Source organism: Vanessa tameamea, chromosome Z, assembly GCF_037043105.1.
Source record: "Vanessa tameamea isolate UH-Manoa-2023 chromosome Z, ilVanTame1 primary haplotype, whole genome shotgun sequence".
Taxonomy (NCBI): Eukaryota; Metazoa; Arthropoda; class Insecta; order Lepidoptera; family Nymphalidae; genus Vanessa; species Vanessa tameamea.
In genome coordinates, this window is record NC_087341.1 from 15,928,063 (window position 1) to 15,947,417 (window position 19,355).

The 19,355-nt window shown below is 34.8% G+C and overlaps 1 protein-coding gene across 10 annotated transcripts in view; it reads left to right on the forward strand.

The window, feature by feature from the left end:
• Positions 1–18,299, forward strand: part of LOC113404168 (hepatic leukemia factor) — a 201,944-nt gene extending 183,645 nt beyond the window's left edge. For 4 of the 10 annotated variants that reach the window (XM_026644988.2, XM_026644993.2, XM_026644991.2 and 1 more), the window contains 6 exons: positions 11,721–11,857; positions 12,174–12,381; positions 12,776–12,888; positions 14,869–15,006; positions 15,372–15,496; positions 16,004–18,299. In XM_026644988.2, the coding sequence (XP_026500773.1) occupies positions 11,721–11,857; positions 12,174–12,381; positions 12,776–12,888; positions 14,869–15,006; positions 15,372–15,458 (683 nt within the window). In that variant the 3' untranslated portion in view covers positions 15,459–15,496; positions 16,004–18,299. The remainder of the gene's footprint in view (positions 1–11,720; positions 11,858–12,173; positions 12,382–12,775; positions 12,889–14,868; positions 15,007–15,371; positions 15,497–16,003) is intronic. The other 6 variants (XM_026644989.2, XM_026644992.2, XM_026644986.2 and 3 more) reach the window with 3 other exon arrangements.
• Positions 18,300–19,355: the final 1,056 nt, after the last annotated feature.

The window sequence follows — 19,355 nt, forward strand, 5'->3', positions numbered from 1 at the left end:
TGAATCGAACGGGTTTTAAGAGAGAGTTTGAGTTTTGTTTTTTTAATTAATACTTATCTTTATTCAATTCAAGTGGAACCGCGTTGATGTCGAATAGGCAATAAAATTGTATTTTTTAACGAAAATAGTAATTAAATAAACACGGATCGGAGACGAACGTCGTATGAGCAGCAAAGCATAGAGTTTAGTAAATTACAAAGATTTCCATCTGAGAAGAATTAAACTAGTTAGTAGTTATAATAAATAAACTGGTTATTTTTTTATGTTATTGGTAGGTGGGCACGCAAATGTAATGCAACTACCTGATGGTAAGTGGTCACCGTCCATAGACATAGGCAATGTAAAAAATAATAACCACTGGCAGCTAAGATGCTATGTCCTTTGTGCCTGTAGTTACAATGTCTTACTCTCTCTTCAAATCGGAACACACTGTTGGTGTTGGTTAGTAATGTTGTTTGGCGGTAGAATATCTGATGAGGAGTAGTATCTACCCAGACGGGCTTGCACAAAGCCAACCATATCACGAAGTAAAAAAAATCATGTTAGAAAAAAAAGCATTTAATATAAAAAAGAACATCAACAGTGACCAGATGTTTTTGAGAAGAGCTCGTGTGAATAAACCAACTGTAGAGATGTATTTAAATCGGTTATTTATAGGGAGCTATTTACATTTTAATTATAGTATTTTATGTAATACCGGATGAGATCTTAATAGAGCTAAACACATTCGAAAAACAGCCTGCAGTGGAACCTTCGAATGTAACCTTACAAAGCCCTTATGCTAATGTGGTACATGAAGGTTTAATTTTTAATTTACCTAAATCTGAACTACCGATTTAAGATGGCATTCAGACAACGTATTATGATATTTGTAACACTGAATTTATATATAAATTTATGTAATAAAAATATTTATAAATAGCTATTAATGGCAATGTATTCCTGTTTCGGCATCGATTCTAGTAAATATTTATTTATTGCGTAAATAAACAAGTCCGATACTGTGACGGCGGCTGACTTACGTTGTGTGATAAATTCGGTTTAAAATTCAAGAATATTCGTTGAACATACATTACACTTTCTTATTGATACATTGTACCGGTTATAACTCGGAAAGAAATACCTTACAACTGAGAAAATCCGGTGGAAGGTAAGTATATTTTATATTTTTCAGCAATGTAGGCTTTCGATTCAGATTTACTACTAAATATATTTTATAGGCATGAGATTGTACACAATCTTTATTAACATTGTGTTTTTTTAAAGAACGTAATTCAAATTAATCAAATCTTACACAAGAAACAAGTTTGATCGCTGAGATCAATTCTTATAAATAAATAAATAAATTGCAATTAAATAACTTTCAGAAAATTGTAATTGCATCGGAATTTCGAATCATTTTTTAAACCAGTTCATTAAATATTAATAATAAAGTTTACATAATATCGTGCGTTACGTTTTTGACCAAATACGCGTAACACTATTTACATGTTTAAGTAAATATTTATTTTTTCATATAAATATAAAGCAGAGCGATAAACATTTTATTTGTGAATATTTTACACATCCTGTTCATATATTGTTTAGAGTTTTTTTTACACACTTTATTTAATTTTTTCCGACGATTCGTATTTTTTAAATAAATTGCGATAGTTTTTGTATAAAAATTAACATCTCATTTAAAGTATTCAAAACGAAATGGTAAGAATATATACAATATCAATGTAATTTCCATTTCTAGCTATAATTTCGTATAGTATTTTGTAATATTACATAGAAATTGAAAGTTCTAGTGAGCTGTACGCAGGCTCGTCTGGCGAGAGTAAAAGTAATCTTCGGTCTTCCGCTATCGCTTCCGCGTCCCTCCTCCCCCTCTAACACCTTCCGACTTTTACTTTTCCGTTGACGGTGCGCGCGCGCAGCTATCACAACGATACCACTAAATCTTACATATGTTGTTAGTTTCCGACATCTGATTTGTTATTAAAGAATTATATCAAGGTTAATTCAAGGCTTTGCTTTACCGTTATGTATATAACATTATATACAATAAAGGTGTGTAATGTCACCGTTTACAGTTAGTATTAATTCACACATACATTGTAAGGTTTCTTTTTTGGTGAGATAAAATGAAAGCAAGTGAAACTTAATTCTTAAAAACGAACTCAATGCAAATTTTTATGTAAATAAAATTTCGCGTATATAATTTTTGCATAAGATTATTATTATTTTTTTTTTAATTAAATAGTTGGGGAAATTTAATAACAAGTAAAAGAAATTTAATAATTATGAAGAATAATGACATCGATACCTTTATATTACTTTACGTAACTGCTTTGTTAAGCGATGACGTTGGTCTTTGTTATACCTATTTCAAGTTTTTTAACAATCTTGTTTAACTTATTCTTAATATATAATTGCGGATAATACATAGGAATAAATAACTTTCATTACATTCATTAATAAACGGATATGTTTATAGGGATGTCTTTTTCTCTACTCTTATGTTATGCTTTTGGAAATAGAAAATTTATAACGCGAATTTTCTTTTATATTGAGATTCTAGTAATGTAAATTTGAAAGATTTGAATGTCTTTTTACACAATCAAGCATAAACGGCTGGAAAAATTAAATGAAGTTTAGAGTAGAGATAGGTTAATTGTCTCACTACCGCACACAATTACAACCGCTGGCGAGAAACTAATTCTGTTATAATTTATTTTCGTTTCTTCAACATCCGAGCGCTAGGTTCGATAATAATGAACACTACATAATAAATATTTAATTACTCAATAATTAGTATTTTGACTCAATGAAAAAAAAGCACGTGTCACGCTAATTTGTTAATTAATATGCAATTAAACCTATTATCCTTATCCAAAATAATACTCTTTGATGAATAAATTGATGTGTACGTACATACATAAGTACGCGTTTAATTCGTATATATACTCGGTATAAACTACGAAGGTGTTGCGCGTGTTTTAAATAATGATTGCTTACCCTTACCATATAACATAATATTAGTATGTTGTGTTAGTAGTACCTGTGTGTGCACGCCTGTGTCGGCACGACTCGTCAGCTATTAAACCGCTAAATAGAACTTCGTGTTGCTGTGTTGCGGCACAGAGTGAACCAGTTTAATTACAGGCAATAAGTAACATCTAAAATCTTCTGGTTAGGAGCGTATTGTACATGAAAGAAGTACGTAGCTTGCGTCTACGATTTAAGGCGACTAGTTTTGCTCCTTAAAACTAATTAAAATAAAGCTTTTAAATTATTTTAAACTAAGTTTACTAAATGTAACTTTATCAATAACAGTAATATTACAAAGATTATTTATACTACTCAGCGAGTCCCTGTAACCATTCGTTTTTAATACTATATAGTTGTTGTCAACGCCATCGAAGTGTATGGAATATGCGTCACGAAAGGTAGTAAAGAGCGGCGGTGAAGGGGGGGGTTAAACTTTAAAGTGCCCACATATGAATGACTTCATCTCATTTACTGTATGCAAATTTTCAAAACATAAAAATGTCAAAATTCTATTTATAAAAAAAAAAACGCATGTAATATTTTTAGGTTCACGATTTTTGTTCACACTGTATATCACGTTTATTGAAGTTACTATTGATTAACAATTACTCAATACTAAATTGAAGATCCTGTGTCAATCTGTAGCTTACAAAAAGTTAGTTTGTTGTAGTTATTAGTTATTATTTTACTGTCCGCGATTTAAATTGTCTTGGCAAAAAACATGGCCAGAAATTCGATAAATGAAGTATAATAAGTTCGTTGTTACTTAATTAGTAGCAACTATATACATCAACTAACATTTGCATATAAATTGCCTTTTGAACTAGCGTATATATAAGCAGAATTTTCTTCAACATTTTCCGATTCTGTTACCTTATTTTAGTACTCACAATCCGAATCACACATACACATTCAACATACAAAACACACACAAATATGAATTCTCACAGACATACACACGCAGGACACAAATAACACAAGTTTTCTCTGTTAACCATTTAAATAACAATTCGTGATTCGTAGAATATTTTACAACATAAATATTTTGAAAACACGTAGCACAGAAAACAATTAAATTGGTATTTTAAAGCTTTGGATACTAACTGTTTCTCCTTAATACAAATCTAGCTAACAGAACAGTAGCTCAAAGAAAGATTTCTGTTCTTTTCGACGCTTCTAGAAATATTATGTACTTTTTACTATAGAGCTCTAGATGCATTGTAAACACAAGATAATCGTTTAAAAATCATACGCGTCTAAATAATCCGTTAATTTATATTTAAATTACAGTCTGAATACGTTTTTAGTATATTATAAATTCAGTCCAAAAAAAGAAAGGTTTTTATATAATCAAATTCTCAAGATCTAATAAATATAATTTCAATAGATTACATCGATGTTTATTGAAGTTAATTTAAAATTCCACTTACCAATGTACAGAGAAATGTTTTATATAAAGAAACATTCGCTTTAATTTTTTATCACGGATAATATAACCGTTATCGTTCTTAATTATATACCTACAGTTATTAAAATAGCTTAAATAACAAGGTTTTAATAACGCAAAACTATGCAACAATACGTCAATGGTAATCAAGTGTTGAGATTGTCAGGCAGAATTTATTCATTTGAAATATATTAAATTATTTCAAATATTTAAAAAAAGAATGACATAAATACAAGTTCAAGCAATCGGGTACTGCGCTGACTTTTATCCACGGATCTGAACAGCCCATATACATAACATCAATAACCAACCGTTTCTGGTTAAAAAAAAGTTTAAACCAACTAGCACGGGTATAATATTAGTATGAAACTCTAGAAAATATTTTCGTTAAAAATAATACTAAAAATAATTTCAAATCCATTGCAATAAATTTCCAAAAATAATATCGTTTATTTATTTTTAAATTTGGCTGTACACAAGAGGCTTTCGTTGTCATAATTAAAAAAGTAATACCTGTATATTGTTAAATAGAAATGACTAGTCCATTAGTTGTAATTTATTAAATAACATCGAAATGTTCTAAGTTTGAAAATGGAATTTATCTGATTAATCTGGATTATTCTGCATTATTCGTTCCGAAAATAACTTCACAAAGATGCTCTTGTGTTTGACAGTGACTAGAAATGTTGAGGACGTATATGGCTAGCAATGCGTTCGAGTGAGCCCACGCATGCGCCACTGGCTGCCCCTATTATTTGTAAACACTTTCGTTCGCAACCAGTATGTGACAGAACATAACTTATGTCATTCATGTTTACATATAACATAATTTTTATAATTCATTAATTAGTTACTTTGGTATTATAAACAGAACGACTCACTGAATCGTATGTTATTATTAAATATAAATACGCACAAACGATTATTACAGTGTGATATATAAAATGTAAATACTATGTATTAGTATTCATCGCGGAAGCTAAACTTAAAGACAACCTAAAACATCTGTTTTGACACCTGCCGAGCGCTAACAAGTAGCTGCAAAAACTTTCGTCCAACTTTCATTCAATTCACACATTTACGAAAAAGAACGTCAGCGGAAAACGCCTGCTTTCACCATTACGCAACTGTGACCACTTCCCGTTTCCCCCCACCAGCCCCTCCCCTCTCCCGTCTGTACCGGCACTCCTTACCTATATTTTCCGAGTAGGAAGTAAGTTGCGCAAGAGTAGCTTTCCATTGGTACCCGCGTGGCATTCCAATCGTTACTAATATAATCTTACCATATAAAATTATATACTTCGCAGTTATCTATTTCTGTCCATTGAAAGTTATTTATTTGTAGAGACCGTTCAAAAATTGTGTACCTGACAGTAATAGAAGTTTAAAGAATAAAATAAGTTCTTTAAGAATAAAAACTAAATATGTATATGACGAAATATTATTGAAAACAAATTTATCACTAAAGTGAAGATTAAATAATTTTAGTTATTCATTAATTATATTAACACCATTAGAAATATTCAAAATCTCTTTCTGAACATAAAAATAAACTTAAAAATCTCGACTTATAAATGTGAAAGTTAGTTTCTTTGTCCTGCTTTCACGCTTCAACGCCTCAACGATCATCGCGATATTTGGCACACGGATACACGGAGACACGATTAAGACACGGGTCGAAATATAGGTTACTTTTGGTCCCTATTTATTAATTTTCCGTTTTTCTAAGGTGTAAACTAGCGGGAAACCATTGCTGCGGTTCGACTTAGCTATACTGACCTGGCTCCCTTTGCCACACAACATAACATATTATTATAGATATCTTAGGTGAAGTATTATTTTTGACTCTATTATTAAGTATTGATTTTTTTTTGTTATATTATAAATTAAAATAACACTGACGTTTAAGCGACTAACTACAATCTTTAATTTGACTATAGCATAGTCATGAAGGTTGTTATATATATATATATTTGTTGCTAGTTTGCCAAAAACCTTCATTTCAAGCAAGTTGCTAACATGCCCAAACACAATTCAATTGAACGAACATAAATGAGCCTAAATTGTGTCCAACGACACATCTTAATCTTCAATATTTTTCTTTAGTCAAACATTTGACCGTTAATATTCAACGGAGCGAAGGGCGACTCTCCGTTACACAACTTTCGCTATGGCCGATAGTGAGAGTGAACCGCTCGCCTCGTAAAACCGACTTGCACATTTGACTTACCACTTTCTCCACTATAATCCGTTGCCAAATACTAAATTATGCGGTATGCGTTTCAGTTCACTAATATTGTATTTGAATTTATTTAAACTAACCGCACATTTAAAATTGGTACCAATGTTTGTAACGGTTGGTACCGAGCTGGTCTGAAATATCTCAACTCGATTTTAAGTCGGTCTGTAAACACGTTTTAATTTATAAGAGGAAATTGGTATTATGGGAAAATTCTGACATAATGAAGAAGTATTGAAAGTGTCTTTTAAAATAGGAAATAAGTTATGTTGGGAATTTTATGACATCACTATGAATTGTATGTCAATAATAAGTTCGAATCCTACAACATTATCACAAAAACTTGGATATTATCTTTGATGTAATGATGTTTTATTGTGTAATTTTCATTGTATTCCTTTTGTCGTAACGTATGTCACTTTATTGATACTGCACTGTCAAAAGTCATAATGAAAGTTCTTAACATTACTAAAAGAGAGTATTAGGCCTGAGATTAATTTATACCTTAGAAAATACATGCTTGAAAAATAGATTTCATTCAAACAGATTATTATACGGGCTTCAATTAATTTGATAAAATATTTTTTACTAATTTTCCTATCTCTACTCGTAGTATCGGTATTTCGGATCGAATCAAAATATTGAAATTTAACCAGAATCGATTCGAGGAAAGGTAATAGGAGTTTAGACATCGGACCGACATTGCATAGTGTGGCTATGTCGTCATCAACGCAAACTTTCTCCAACGAAAGTGAGAGCGGTCTGACGAGCGGCCCGGAAGCGCTCTGCGTCTTCGATGCTGTCTCACTTCCTCCTATGTAATAACTGCATCCTACATCTCTGTCTAGAGGCAAAACGTGACCCATATATTTTCAGAGTTCAGGGAACTTGAACTTGCCTCTGAAGTTCAGGATTTTTCTATTACAACACGAAGAGGAAGAGGTCGTACGAAATAGTATGTTATACTGTCTACTTAATATGATTAAATATTTATTTGTTATTTCCTAGACTGAAATATATATAATATATAATACCATATAAGACTTAACAGTGTCTATGTGAATGATCTAACCTGAAGTGTAGTCTTATATATAATTTTTAATATTCTGTATAATACATATTTAAATATATATATATAGGTATAAATATTTGTTCTCAATGCGTTGTTAAACTATTCATTCGTTTGTGATGAGGCTTTTGTATGTTGAAGATTAAGCAGAAATCATTTTAAGAAGACGCTTATGCCAGTCCATTGTATATTTGCCATTTAATAAACAAAAAACAATCCATGAAGGCCCTTATTCTACCCGTGCGAAGACGGGGCGGTTAGGTTGTTGTATATAATAAAAAATTGGCAAAGTAAATGTGACTTTAACGTATATACATGCTCATGAAGTCTTTTTTGTACTAAATGTAAGTATATATGTAAATCGAATTATAACAATATTGTATTTGCGTTCGATAGGATATTTTAATAGTTACTAGCTAATTCCAGCGACTTCGTACGCATCTTATATATTTGTTCACGTGTATCCCGTATTTGTTACTATTATTTATAAGGCATTAACAAAGGCCCCAGACTGTCTGTCAGGTTTTACGACGATCAGTTTCATAGCTTAGTCGTTATGAGGAAACAAATAGATAGAGAGATTTATATTATTATTATGATTGATACATCTTAAAAAATATATAATAACGTCGTTTTCTTCGCCTAATTTACAATAAATATAGTTCGCTAGAACACTTGTTAGTTTTAAACATAATATTATCTGTATCACGAGTGGTCGCAGCCGTTACTGACGCGTGCAGCGCGCGCGCCGGAACGGCTCGAAAAGCGTGGCGTGCGCACGTAACTTCAACTAGGTTACTTCCCTCTTCCTCTACTTCCTTACCCCACTGCGTAAGGTTTTTTTTTATTAGGAAACGTGTTAAATTACTCCCACAGTAATTACTGTTACGATTACATATTTCTTTAACATTTTACCCGCCGATATTATGACGTGATTCTGAATAACATTTTACGCCACTTTACGTTCTAAACAAGACAGGTAATTTACTGGAAATCAAGCTTATAATTTCAAGAAATACGTATAATTTTATCAGTGTTTTTATATATTGGTATTTTTAATTCTTTAATATAGCAGGTAAATGAGCAACGTAGACGTCTTAAGATAGCCTTAACGTGAGACACTCACTACGTACACCGCCAAATAGGATCAACTATGGCAGCTAAACGTTCCTCGTAAACGAATTCTAGAAAGATTCACGCACCCATCAGATCGGGACAAAAACATATTTACCAATAATGGTTAATATATTATGTGTGTTAAGCGAACTATCGTTACCGAGGCTTCCACACGATATGCCAATAATACAGTATACGAAAATATAGAATAATAAAATAAAAATTAAAAATATTTATCTTAATTTCTATTACAATTAAATGTAATAATTATAAAATATTATATAAATTTAATTAATTAAATAAATACGTAAACTATAAAATAAAAATAAAATAATGTTATTTCTCTTCACAGATTATATATAATTTTTAATCAATGCTATCATATAATATCCGAACAATAGTATCTTTTTTATTTTCTTAACCAGCTAGTGATTCTAGAGCTTTCGATTGTTCCTTTTATATATGACATCAATGGCTAAGTTTGAAAGTGATAAAAAAATGGTATATTTTATATATAATACAATAAATATATAATTACACGGCACCTAGTGTTAACTTATCTGCTTCGCTATAATATAAATATCAATGCATACGAAATGACTAGACATTATGAGTATTGCTGGTTGATGTTGTTGTTGGTATGAGGTGATCTTGCAAATATTATAAGTTTCATTCAGAAATTATGTTTTATAAATCAGAAATACTTTGACAATGCTCACAGTAGTTGCTCACTAGAAGAGTTTAATTCGATACTCAAAAACGTCAAGCTATACTTATCTAAGGAATTATCCTTTAATAATTTATTTAGATTATATTCACGCATAAGCATATTACGAATCATATATAAAAAAAAACGCTATGGTCATACGCCTATATCTTTTGGAATATTTTAATTTACAATTTCCATAATCTATCTTATATACGGTAGATAAATATTATAAAAATATTTGAAAAGCCTACTTGAAAAAGTATATTTTGTATTTCGTTTCCAATGAACTATATTTCTTATGGATTTCACATCGGTCCTTGCACGACGATTTTTTAAATATATTTCTGTTGACTTCATTCCATAACAACAATATATTGTAATTGTAAATATGTTTTGTTTCCAAAGTGTTGATATGGCTTAGTGTATTGAACACGTGGACTTTAATCATGCGATCATCGTTAAAGGAAAATATACCTAGTGGAGGAAATCCATTGTTTCAGAAGATCCTGAGACATCGTTACTAATTGCAACGATTAAATACGTATGTTGGATAGCACAGAGACGGACACATTATCTTAACAAAAGCCTGCCTTTGCACATCGGTCGCCATAGGTCTATAATATATATAACATACCATATTTTAAACGAAGCCGTATTATTAATGTACGTTTAAATTGTATATTTTAAGCAAACATTAAGTGGTACGTTGTAGAGAACAAGTGCATCTTGACCTATGAATTGTTTCAATAAAACATCCTTCGTTAAACAACAATTTGAAATCAATAGAAGAAAAACTATTATTATAACATCGTAACATAGGTGACTACGTAAATAATACTCGTTTATGATATTGTAACGTGCTTGTAAGACCACTGAGCCTAGTTGTAACAAATATATATATATTTTAATATCTTTACAAAACATTATGTTTTATAGTTACTATCTAATGTAGTAAAGTACAGTTTATTTAAAAACTCAGTGTGTAATAATTTTATGTAATCCTTCTAAAATTACATCTTCATTTATTTCTGAGGAGACGCGATATCGGGGTTGTCTACTGTTTAATACTTAGTTATATTTTATTGTATGTTCAAATAATTTCGGCTCGACGTCTATGAGGTACGTTCCACGTTGGTTTTCGGGATCGTCACAGAGTCTTCTGCCTTCTCACGCGGCTGTCGCGTGTATTGCCTCGTGACACTGCCGGCACCCACGTCGCACGTGGTAAATCATTCGTGCTCGCGTTTATTAATGTAAAACCTTAAAGATAACTCGAACCGCCTAAATGTTAACTATATAGTGTGACATATGACTCTACCTATGTTTTATTCATTACCGTATACTGCAGTTTCATCCGCGTTCTATTTGTATTGTATGTACGTAGTACAGGTTTCGTACAGGTTGATATAATGGTTGCGGTATTGCTCCTTTGGATCTTCCAAGAGATATACAATTGTTACCTCCCATAATCTATCTCACTGAGAGTTCGCGATGAAAATTGACTCTTCAACTTTATAATATATTAAAATACAAAATAAAAATGCCCTATTCTGTTTACAAAAGTTTATCCGATTAACAATATAATTTGTTTATAATTAAAAAAAAAGCAGTTGTATTTCGTAACAGTAGATGTCAGTATATTTTCGTTCTCTACTTTTGTTTCTAATATCTATGTTTCTCTGTTGTCATGTTTGCATCCAATGAAATTATTGCAATTGTTAACTATGTCATTACTTTATAATAAATAATTATTTTTTATAATAGTCTTTGCTTGAATAAGCTGTAAATATATTATAAGTGTATCTGCTTGTGCGATATATGATTACAATATTTATGAGCCGATACGTGCCTCGAACGCTCAGCGAATGACTATTATATATTACTATTTAGATTAAGTCGACTATAAACTTGGCGTTGCAACCGCTAGCCGTGTGTCCCTGTGAGCTTAGACAACCGCGCAGCCCCGCTCCTAACCCGCTCTGTTGTGCACCGTGTAGCATTTTTTGTCTGTCACAACATTGTGGTATTGAGGTGAAGGGGCCTAGAGGCTGTCGTTGTTGGGCGCGAGCTCGCAGTGACCGGGCTACCGCCCTCCTTGTTACAGGCAAATCGGTGAACGCGAAGGACGCGCTCGAAGATAAGAAGGATGACAGCGAGCTGTGGGAGGCGCAGGCCGCCTTCCTCGGACCCAATCTCTGGGACAAAACGCTGCCCTACGACCCAGATCTCAAGGTACAAGAAGTCAGTAATCGCAACTTTATTACCTACTGCGTGTTGCGTGTCGTGTGTCCGTCTTTCACAGGCTTTCTAACCCGCCCGCACTAGGTAATAGAGTCGCTTCCTGCTTATCCCACCGGCGAATCCCCATCCATACATTTATGTCTTTAATAGTTTAAGATTTCATTTTTCTATGTTTATTTTAATTAATATAAGCTTGCGAACTGTCTGCGAACGCGAATTTGCTGCTGCGAAACGACATGAAATAATGTCCGCCGCTAGCGTCTCCGCTGCCAGCGCGGTGAAGAGCGCGGCGTGTGACGTGACCTTTGCATTCCAGTACGTGGACTTAGACGAGTTCCTGTCGGAGAATGGCATGCCGGGAGAGGGTCTCGGTGGCGGCCACCTCGGCGGCTCGGCGTTCGGCGCCGGCACGGGCCTGGCGCTCGGCCTGCAGGCGCCCGTCACCAAGCGCGAGAGGTCGCCGTCGCCATCGGACTGCATGAGCCCTGACACGATCAACCCGCCGCTGTCGCCCGCCGACTCCAGTATGTACCCGACCTTACTTAGACCACTGTAAATGTCAACATTGTTAAAGTAGCTAGGAAGCTAAATTACATTTAAATTACACGTTCAATAGACGTTAATATTTCTATGTCACCCCTGCATTTCACTTAAAACGTTCATTCTCGTCTGCCGCCTGAGACAGTCAACTGCACAAAATGTGGCAATTTAATTACTTTAATAATTTCGCCTTACCGGCCTACAATTACTACGGTAAGTATTTGAATCAATCAAAGACGGACGACAATATTTTTGAACAGGTCTCATCGCGTCGGATAACTCCATCGTGTTCCCCATACACGCCTCATGCAGTATAATTGATACAACGATGACTGACAAGATCACGGCCAATATTAATCATTTCGCGTGCACTTCCAGCGTTCTCGATGGCGTCGTCAGGGCGCGACTTTGATCCTCGGACGCGTGCATTCTCTGACGAAGAACTGAAGCCGCAGCCCATGATCAAGAAATCCCGGAAACAGGTAAATGAAGTTAGTGCGCTGATCATTCCTAGCGGCATGCTGCAACTGCCTGCGGGGTGCGGCGACACTCACACTCACTCTACACTTAACATTGATGTCAAAGACTGAGACTACTTCGGGACCCTTATTTCTTTTGAAAACGAAATGATATTTTCCTATCGTTTGATTAAATTAAAGAAAAAATAATATAAAACTATCTTTAATTTAACATTAAATATAAACAATTATTTGAAGAGTTTAAATTGATCAATTTTTTATTATTAATTTTCATAAATAAATATTCTATAATGCAATGTTTCCATTCGAACCTTTTATAGAAAATTGATATATTTTTTCGTCAAGACTCGACGTGACTGATAAATAATTAAACACAAACTTTTATATACACACAGCATGACAAATGCTTGTCTAACGCTTTCTCAAATCTTACTAACAGATATACAACATTAATTATTGAATATTCGTTCCACACAAAACGTGCTTCGAAATAGAAAAAAATTGAAATCATTCTATTGCGCATTTTATGTACATTTAAAAAAAAAAAATATTCATAAAATATTATTTATAATCGTTCATTGAAAATTCAAACATAATTTTTTGCATAAATGAATCACATTTTGTGTGCTGCGATATTTAATATTTTTAAGGGGTATAGAAAATATATTATTTTGTATATAGTATGGTACAGGGTTGTTTATACAGCTGAATTAGTAATTTTATCTCCAAAATGTATAGGAGACTCCGTTTTCTACGTAATCTCAAATTAGTTCGTTATTTTCAAGATGCACTTTTTCTTATAGAATTATTTAGAAGAATTTCGTCATTATAAAGTAGAAAACGCTTCATACAACACTACATGTGACTACTTGTGAATAACATAACGTAGTGAATATTAATTTGTTCGCTATTTATATAACTTTAAATTAAAAAATGTTATCGGAGTCCGTCGTCAAAGAATTACATTCAGAAATTAACATATTCACGTCAACCACGTCAATTAATATTTACAAAGAGTAGTTTCCATTTCAATTTATATATTGATTAGCTTGTGGAAGCTTTCTGTATTTCCGTGTACCGCCCACCCATCATTTATTATACTGTCAAAATGCACCAGTATAAATAACCGAGCCAGCGTAATTACAGGCACATGGGGTACTTTCTTAGTATTGCAGTGTATTGACAAATAGTTAATACAGTTGCACTGTTAATGTCTTCGGGGGGAAGCGGTACTATTTACCAATAAGCGACCCTTAACGATTTTAAATTGAAAATTATAAAAACATTACGTTGTGTTATCACATACAGACACCACACACATGATCGCTACTAATTGGGTTTTGCACACACACAAAAATCACATTTACATTTGACAGTAGATAGGATATATTTACTAACATGTAGTGTTCCTTACGACTTGAAGCTAACCGTAGCGCTGCGTAGCGGAATGGGATGATAAATAGTTACGTTAAACAATCAAACAAAACAAGATTAAATCGCGTAAACAAATTTCATCGCATTTATTAAGCTCATCTCGAAGATTACTGAATTAATTTTGATGCGATTTTATCTCAAGAGTATACCGAATATAAGAACAGAACGCTTAACCGCGTGAAAATTATTTCATATAATATTTAGAATGATACAGATTATATTAATTTGAATCGCAATTCGATATATCGGTTTGTTTTAATGAACGTCTGAATTCCACTCGTATAATTTACGTTTTCAGATTCACCTAAAACAAAATCGTAAATGAAAATATAATTGAAAGATTACTTTTAAACAATTTACAATAATAAAATGCGAAAATCCTATGGTTAGCCACAGACGGTGTATAACAAAACGTACGTAAACTGTAGGTTGCGAATAGGTAGCAAGGTATCGTCGAAGTAGTGATTATCGATACGTAAATCGTATTATTACTGATGGGTGAAGGGTGGTATGAGTGTGTGGCGCGGCGTGCTAACCCCATATCGACGTCGTCGGCAGTTCGTGCCCGATGACCTGAAAGACGACAAGTACTGGGCGCGCCGGCGGAAGAACAACATGGCTGCCAAGCGATCTCGTGACGCGCGTCGGATGAAAGAAAACCAAATCGCGCTCAGAGCCGGCTACCTTGAAAAGGAGGTGGGTTTGAAGGAATCCCTCCGACTGAGAGGATTTGTATTTCGTTTGAGGTATCATGTAGCTTTTATTCTAGTAATGGAATGTATATACATATGTTACATACATAGCGCAATTATTCATTATCTGCTTTATATTTCATACACCTACGGAAACCGAAGCCCGTGTGTTGCAGGAGACACTGTTTAGGAAAATCGAAATCCTATTTATTAATATATATCATAAGATCTGCGGTAGTAGTATTTACTAACCTTACTTCTCTTTAAATTATACGAAATTCAGCATAGACATTGAATTTTGTATACTTCGAGAAACTTCGATATCACCAAAAAACGTATAATAATCTCGTGTTTGTATGGTATTTTCAGAACATGGGCTTGCGACAAGAGGTGGAATTGCTGAAGAAAGAGAACCACATCTTGCGCGAGAAGTTGTCCAAGTACGCGGACGTATAAGCGGGCTCACCGCTCAGCACAAACAAGCCACACGATATGTGAGTACTGATACGAGGAACATGTCTCTCGATGTCGTAACTATTAGTCTATACAATACAATGAGGATGGAGATCTCTCCAAGAGTGTCATGTCAACTTTCACTCCAACACTTTTGCACCTAATCTTCCTACTGATGTAATTGCTATGTATATGCTATAAGACTATCAGCTAAGAATAAAGGGAACTGTGTTTGGGAACACGCTTGACCTATATAATTTATCTCCTGCTGAGTGTAATATTCTGTTTGAAAAAAGTCGCTGTAGCTAAAATAGATCAGGCAAACATCAAAAGAACAGTCTTATAATAATTATAGCGTTAGTATGATTGATACAGAATTGACGATGTATAATAATCTTTAGTTTAGATCTGAACACAAATAAAGTTCAGGAAGATTAATCTTCTGTGTAAAATTCACATAAAATATTGGTGAAAGTTCTAAGAGTAACTGACTGTGATCAATTTTGTTGAATAAGTATGAAACTAAGCGGATCGTTTCTTTGTTCCAGGTCGCGGGTATTATCGCGCGTTGCGCCGTCTCGGGGCACACCGCCCCACTTTCTATTTGTAACGCTTTTCAAATATTCGGTTATATTGTACTTTACTGACTAATCTATTGTTAAATATTGTAACTCGCTCTGTCTGTATGGTCCGCTCCCTCCCTCGTCCTACTTCCTTACAAACCCTCCCCTTCACTCTAACGTAAACGACTCGATTCGCTAATGCGTTCCCCGAGTACTTATAGTAAATGTTATAATCACAACCGTAGTTTAGTTAAGCTGCAAGCTGTAAGCGGACGCTGCGCGCGAGCCTCAGTGGGGTGGTATGGCGAATCGACTAGTTTAAACCCAACTCTAAGTTATTTGTTCGTTTGTATATCATAGAATTAATCAATACACAGTTACCGTAAGTTAATCTACTTAGTTTAATAGGTGAATCTTTACCAAAGTTCCGCTCGAACTCTGATCTATCGTCGTATCTAATTCCTCCCTTCGGACTCGGTTCGACACTCTACAGGGTTAGTCAACGACGTACGGACCAAATTTTATGAAGAATTGTTATTTTTAAAGAATGTTTGTCGTGTCCCCGTCCCGAGCGTGCGTGGCGCCGCGCCCGCCGCCCGCGGGGTTCGGTCCGGTCAGGTCCGTTCCGGTCCGCTCCGGCCCGGTCCGGCGGGCGCGGGTCGTCGTCTATGTTAATGTTGTTGAATATTTATATGTTATCGGCACAGGTCGCGCACGGCACGGGAGCGCCCGTGCCGTGCGCTAGTTTGCTCAAGTGGCTCGCGTACGCATGCGCAAGTGTAGTGGCTGCGTCTGTATATAGGTAGTTTTAATAGGACCCCGAGTCGCCCGGGCAGCCCCGGGTCGCGCCCCGGACACCCGGTCGCTCACGATCTCTATCATTATCGTCGCCGACACCAGCTCCGACCCCGTCCGTCCCTCTCTCCGGAATGCGTGCAGCGCGTCCGCCGGTGTCCGAGGCGCAAGTCTCTCGCTCTAGCTCGCTTCGTAGACCGCTCCGTATGAGATTAGCCCGCGGGCCGGCCCGGCCCGTCCGGGCCCGCCGTCTCGCGCGTGCCCTCTGTCGTTTCCGTAGTGAGCGAACACTAGTTTCGTTTCAAATTTACTTAGTGGATAGTTTAAGTAGTACGTAGATTCCGTAGCGTAGTCGTTATTAGTCTATTTTTGTTATGGCTGTAGTTGTTAACGTTTTTAAAAGTTTATATTATTTTTTTTAGTTATAAAAAACTCGCGTTATCGCGTCTATTTGGGTAGGACCCGCGTATAGAGATTGATCGGCGCCCCGTGCCCACAGCACTGCGACACGCGCGCTCGCCCGCCGCCGGCCGCCGCCCGCCGCTGTCGGGCGCCCGTGTCGCCAGGCCCCGCGCGGCCGCGTCCCTACGCACTGACTGCATCACCTGGACGTTTCCTCCGCACTCTATTTGACTCGTGCTAATCTTATAATATATTTTTGTAGATTTTTGTCGTTGATAAATGAGTCAATTGAATGTTTATTGAATTGAAATAAAATTAATGTTTATGAACTAAGACTAAGAAGTTGTTGCATTTGAAAGTATTTTATGAATACAAAGCGAGAACAATAAAATGTTTTTTCTATAAAGGTTTACATGTGAGGGATTCTATAAAGGTGTGACGGTTGAACTTTTAAAATGCACTGTTTCATATCAAATGATATTATATGTAATGAACTTAATGTTATTCGGCCGCGCAGTGCGGCATTTGATATTCCATCTTGTTTGTTAAAAAGTATACATTAAAAATTAAATTATGCTATATTATGTATATGGTACTTATACAGTTTACATAATAAATTATAATTGTTTCCGCAGACATTGTAATAAATGGGTATATAAATAAATGTAATACATAATGTAATGGTAAGGTGTCGTGATAAGAAGGAGTTGTGTGTAAGCGTCGCGGTCCGCGCCGCACCGCGCCGCACCGCGCCGCACCGCACCGCACCGCACCGCGGGCGCTCGCCTCCTTATTTATTTATTTCCCTCTCTCGTGAGAATTAATCGCCTCTTGTGAACATCTATCTGTATTGCAACAATGTAAAACCATATTGATGTACGAGTAGTATTTCGTTTGATTATAATTTATATGGTTCTATGGATTGAAATAAACGTTAATTGTTGTATTTTATGTTTATTTATTTGATGGCGGGCCGGACGGCCGGAGCGCGGTCGCGAGCGCCGCCTTAGTTACAGAACCGCTGATATATTTCCTGGATCGCTGTTTTATGTAATAAATCGTGGTAAACAGTACCTTGCACAAACATGACTTTTCATTATTCCCTGATATCATCGCATACCAACGTGATAAGTCACTACACAGAAACACACCAAAACCTAATCTACTATAACCTACCTGCCTATATAGGTTTTACCACCTATGTATGAATTAACTTTACATATGAATCTGGGATTAATGATGTGACACAGCACAACGTAATTAAGGCTAACATCATTTGATCACTAACTAAAACTAGAACCGCATACACCGAACCTTTGAATATAAAATTTTCTAGTTATGTTTGTAAATAGTAAATATATAAAATTTTTTAGTGAACTTTAACAAATTATTTTGATATTTATTATTAAATGATTTATTTATGTGTTCTGCGAATTTTATTTTATAACTAATGCTTTGTACATATATATACACACGATCAGGGATTCATATTACGAATGTGACTTGCTTAAAGTAAACGTTGAAAGTGCTTTTGCTACTGGAATAATTAATATCATATTAACAGGTTTATTAACAAGCTCGTTCATTGTATAACAAAGTGAATAATCTACATTTAAACCCTATATACGTATATATGTAAAGCAAAAACATAAATTGCTATTGTCATGTTAAGACCGTGGAATCCGATTATCTGGGCGAAATATGTATCATTTCCTTTCAACAGGCCTGGAAGGAGAGCCTGGGTGTCATACAATGGTTTTGATCTATCGGTCAAAGGTAACTTCTCCAACTACAAACGAAACAAATAGATAATCGGGGAGATGTTTTTATTATAATGCCAACAGCTGAAAAATATTTCTAAACTAATATACATAAAACTTAGACCAGAAGGAAGATGTAGCGTGTTTCGGAGAAGGTTTTATTCCAGAGTGTGTACCCTTGCACAAAGCCCTACTATCATGTAAAGTACATTGTATATAATTTATTTATTTAGGGTAGGTACTCTAAACGCAAGATCAAAATGAAATTACTAATGATTAAATCTTTTAATAAAATATTTCCTTGTAGTAGAAAAAAATTGTAAGACCTGATTCTTTTCAAGAGAATGCTAGAAAAACTATAAGAGGTAAACTAAAAAACT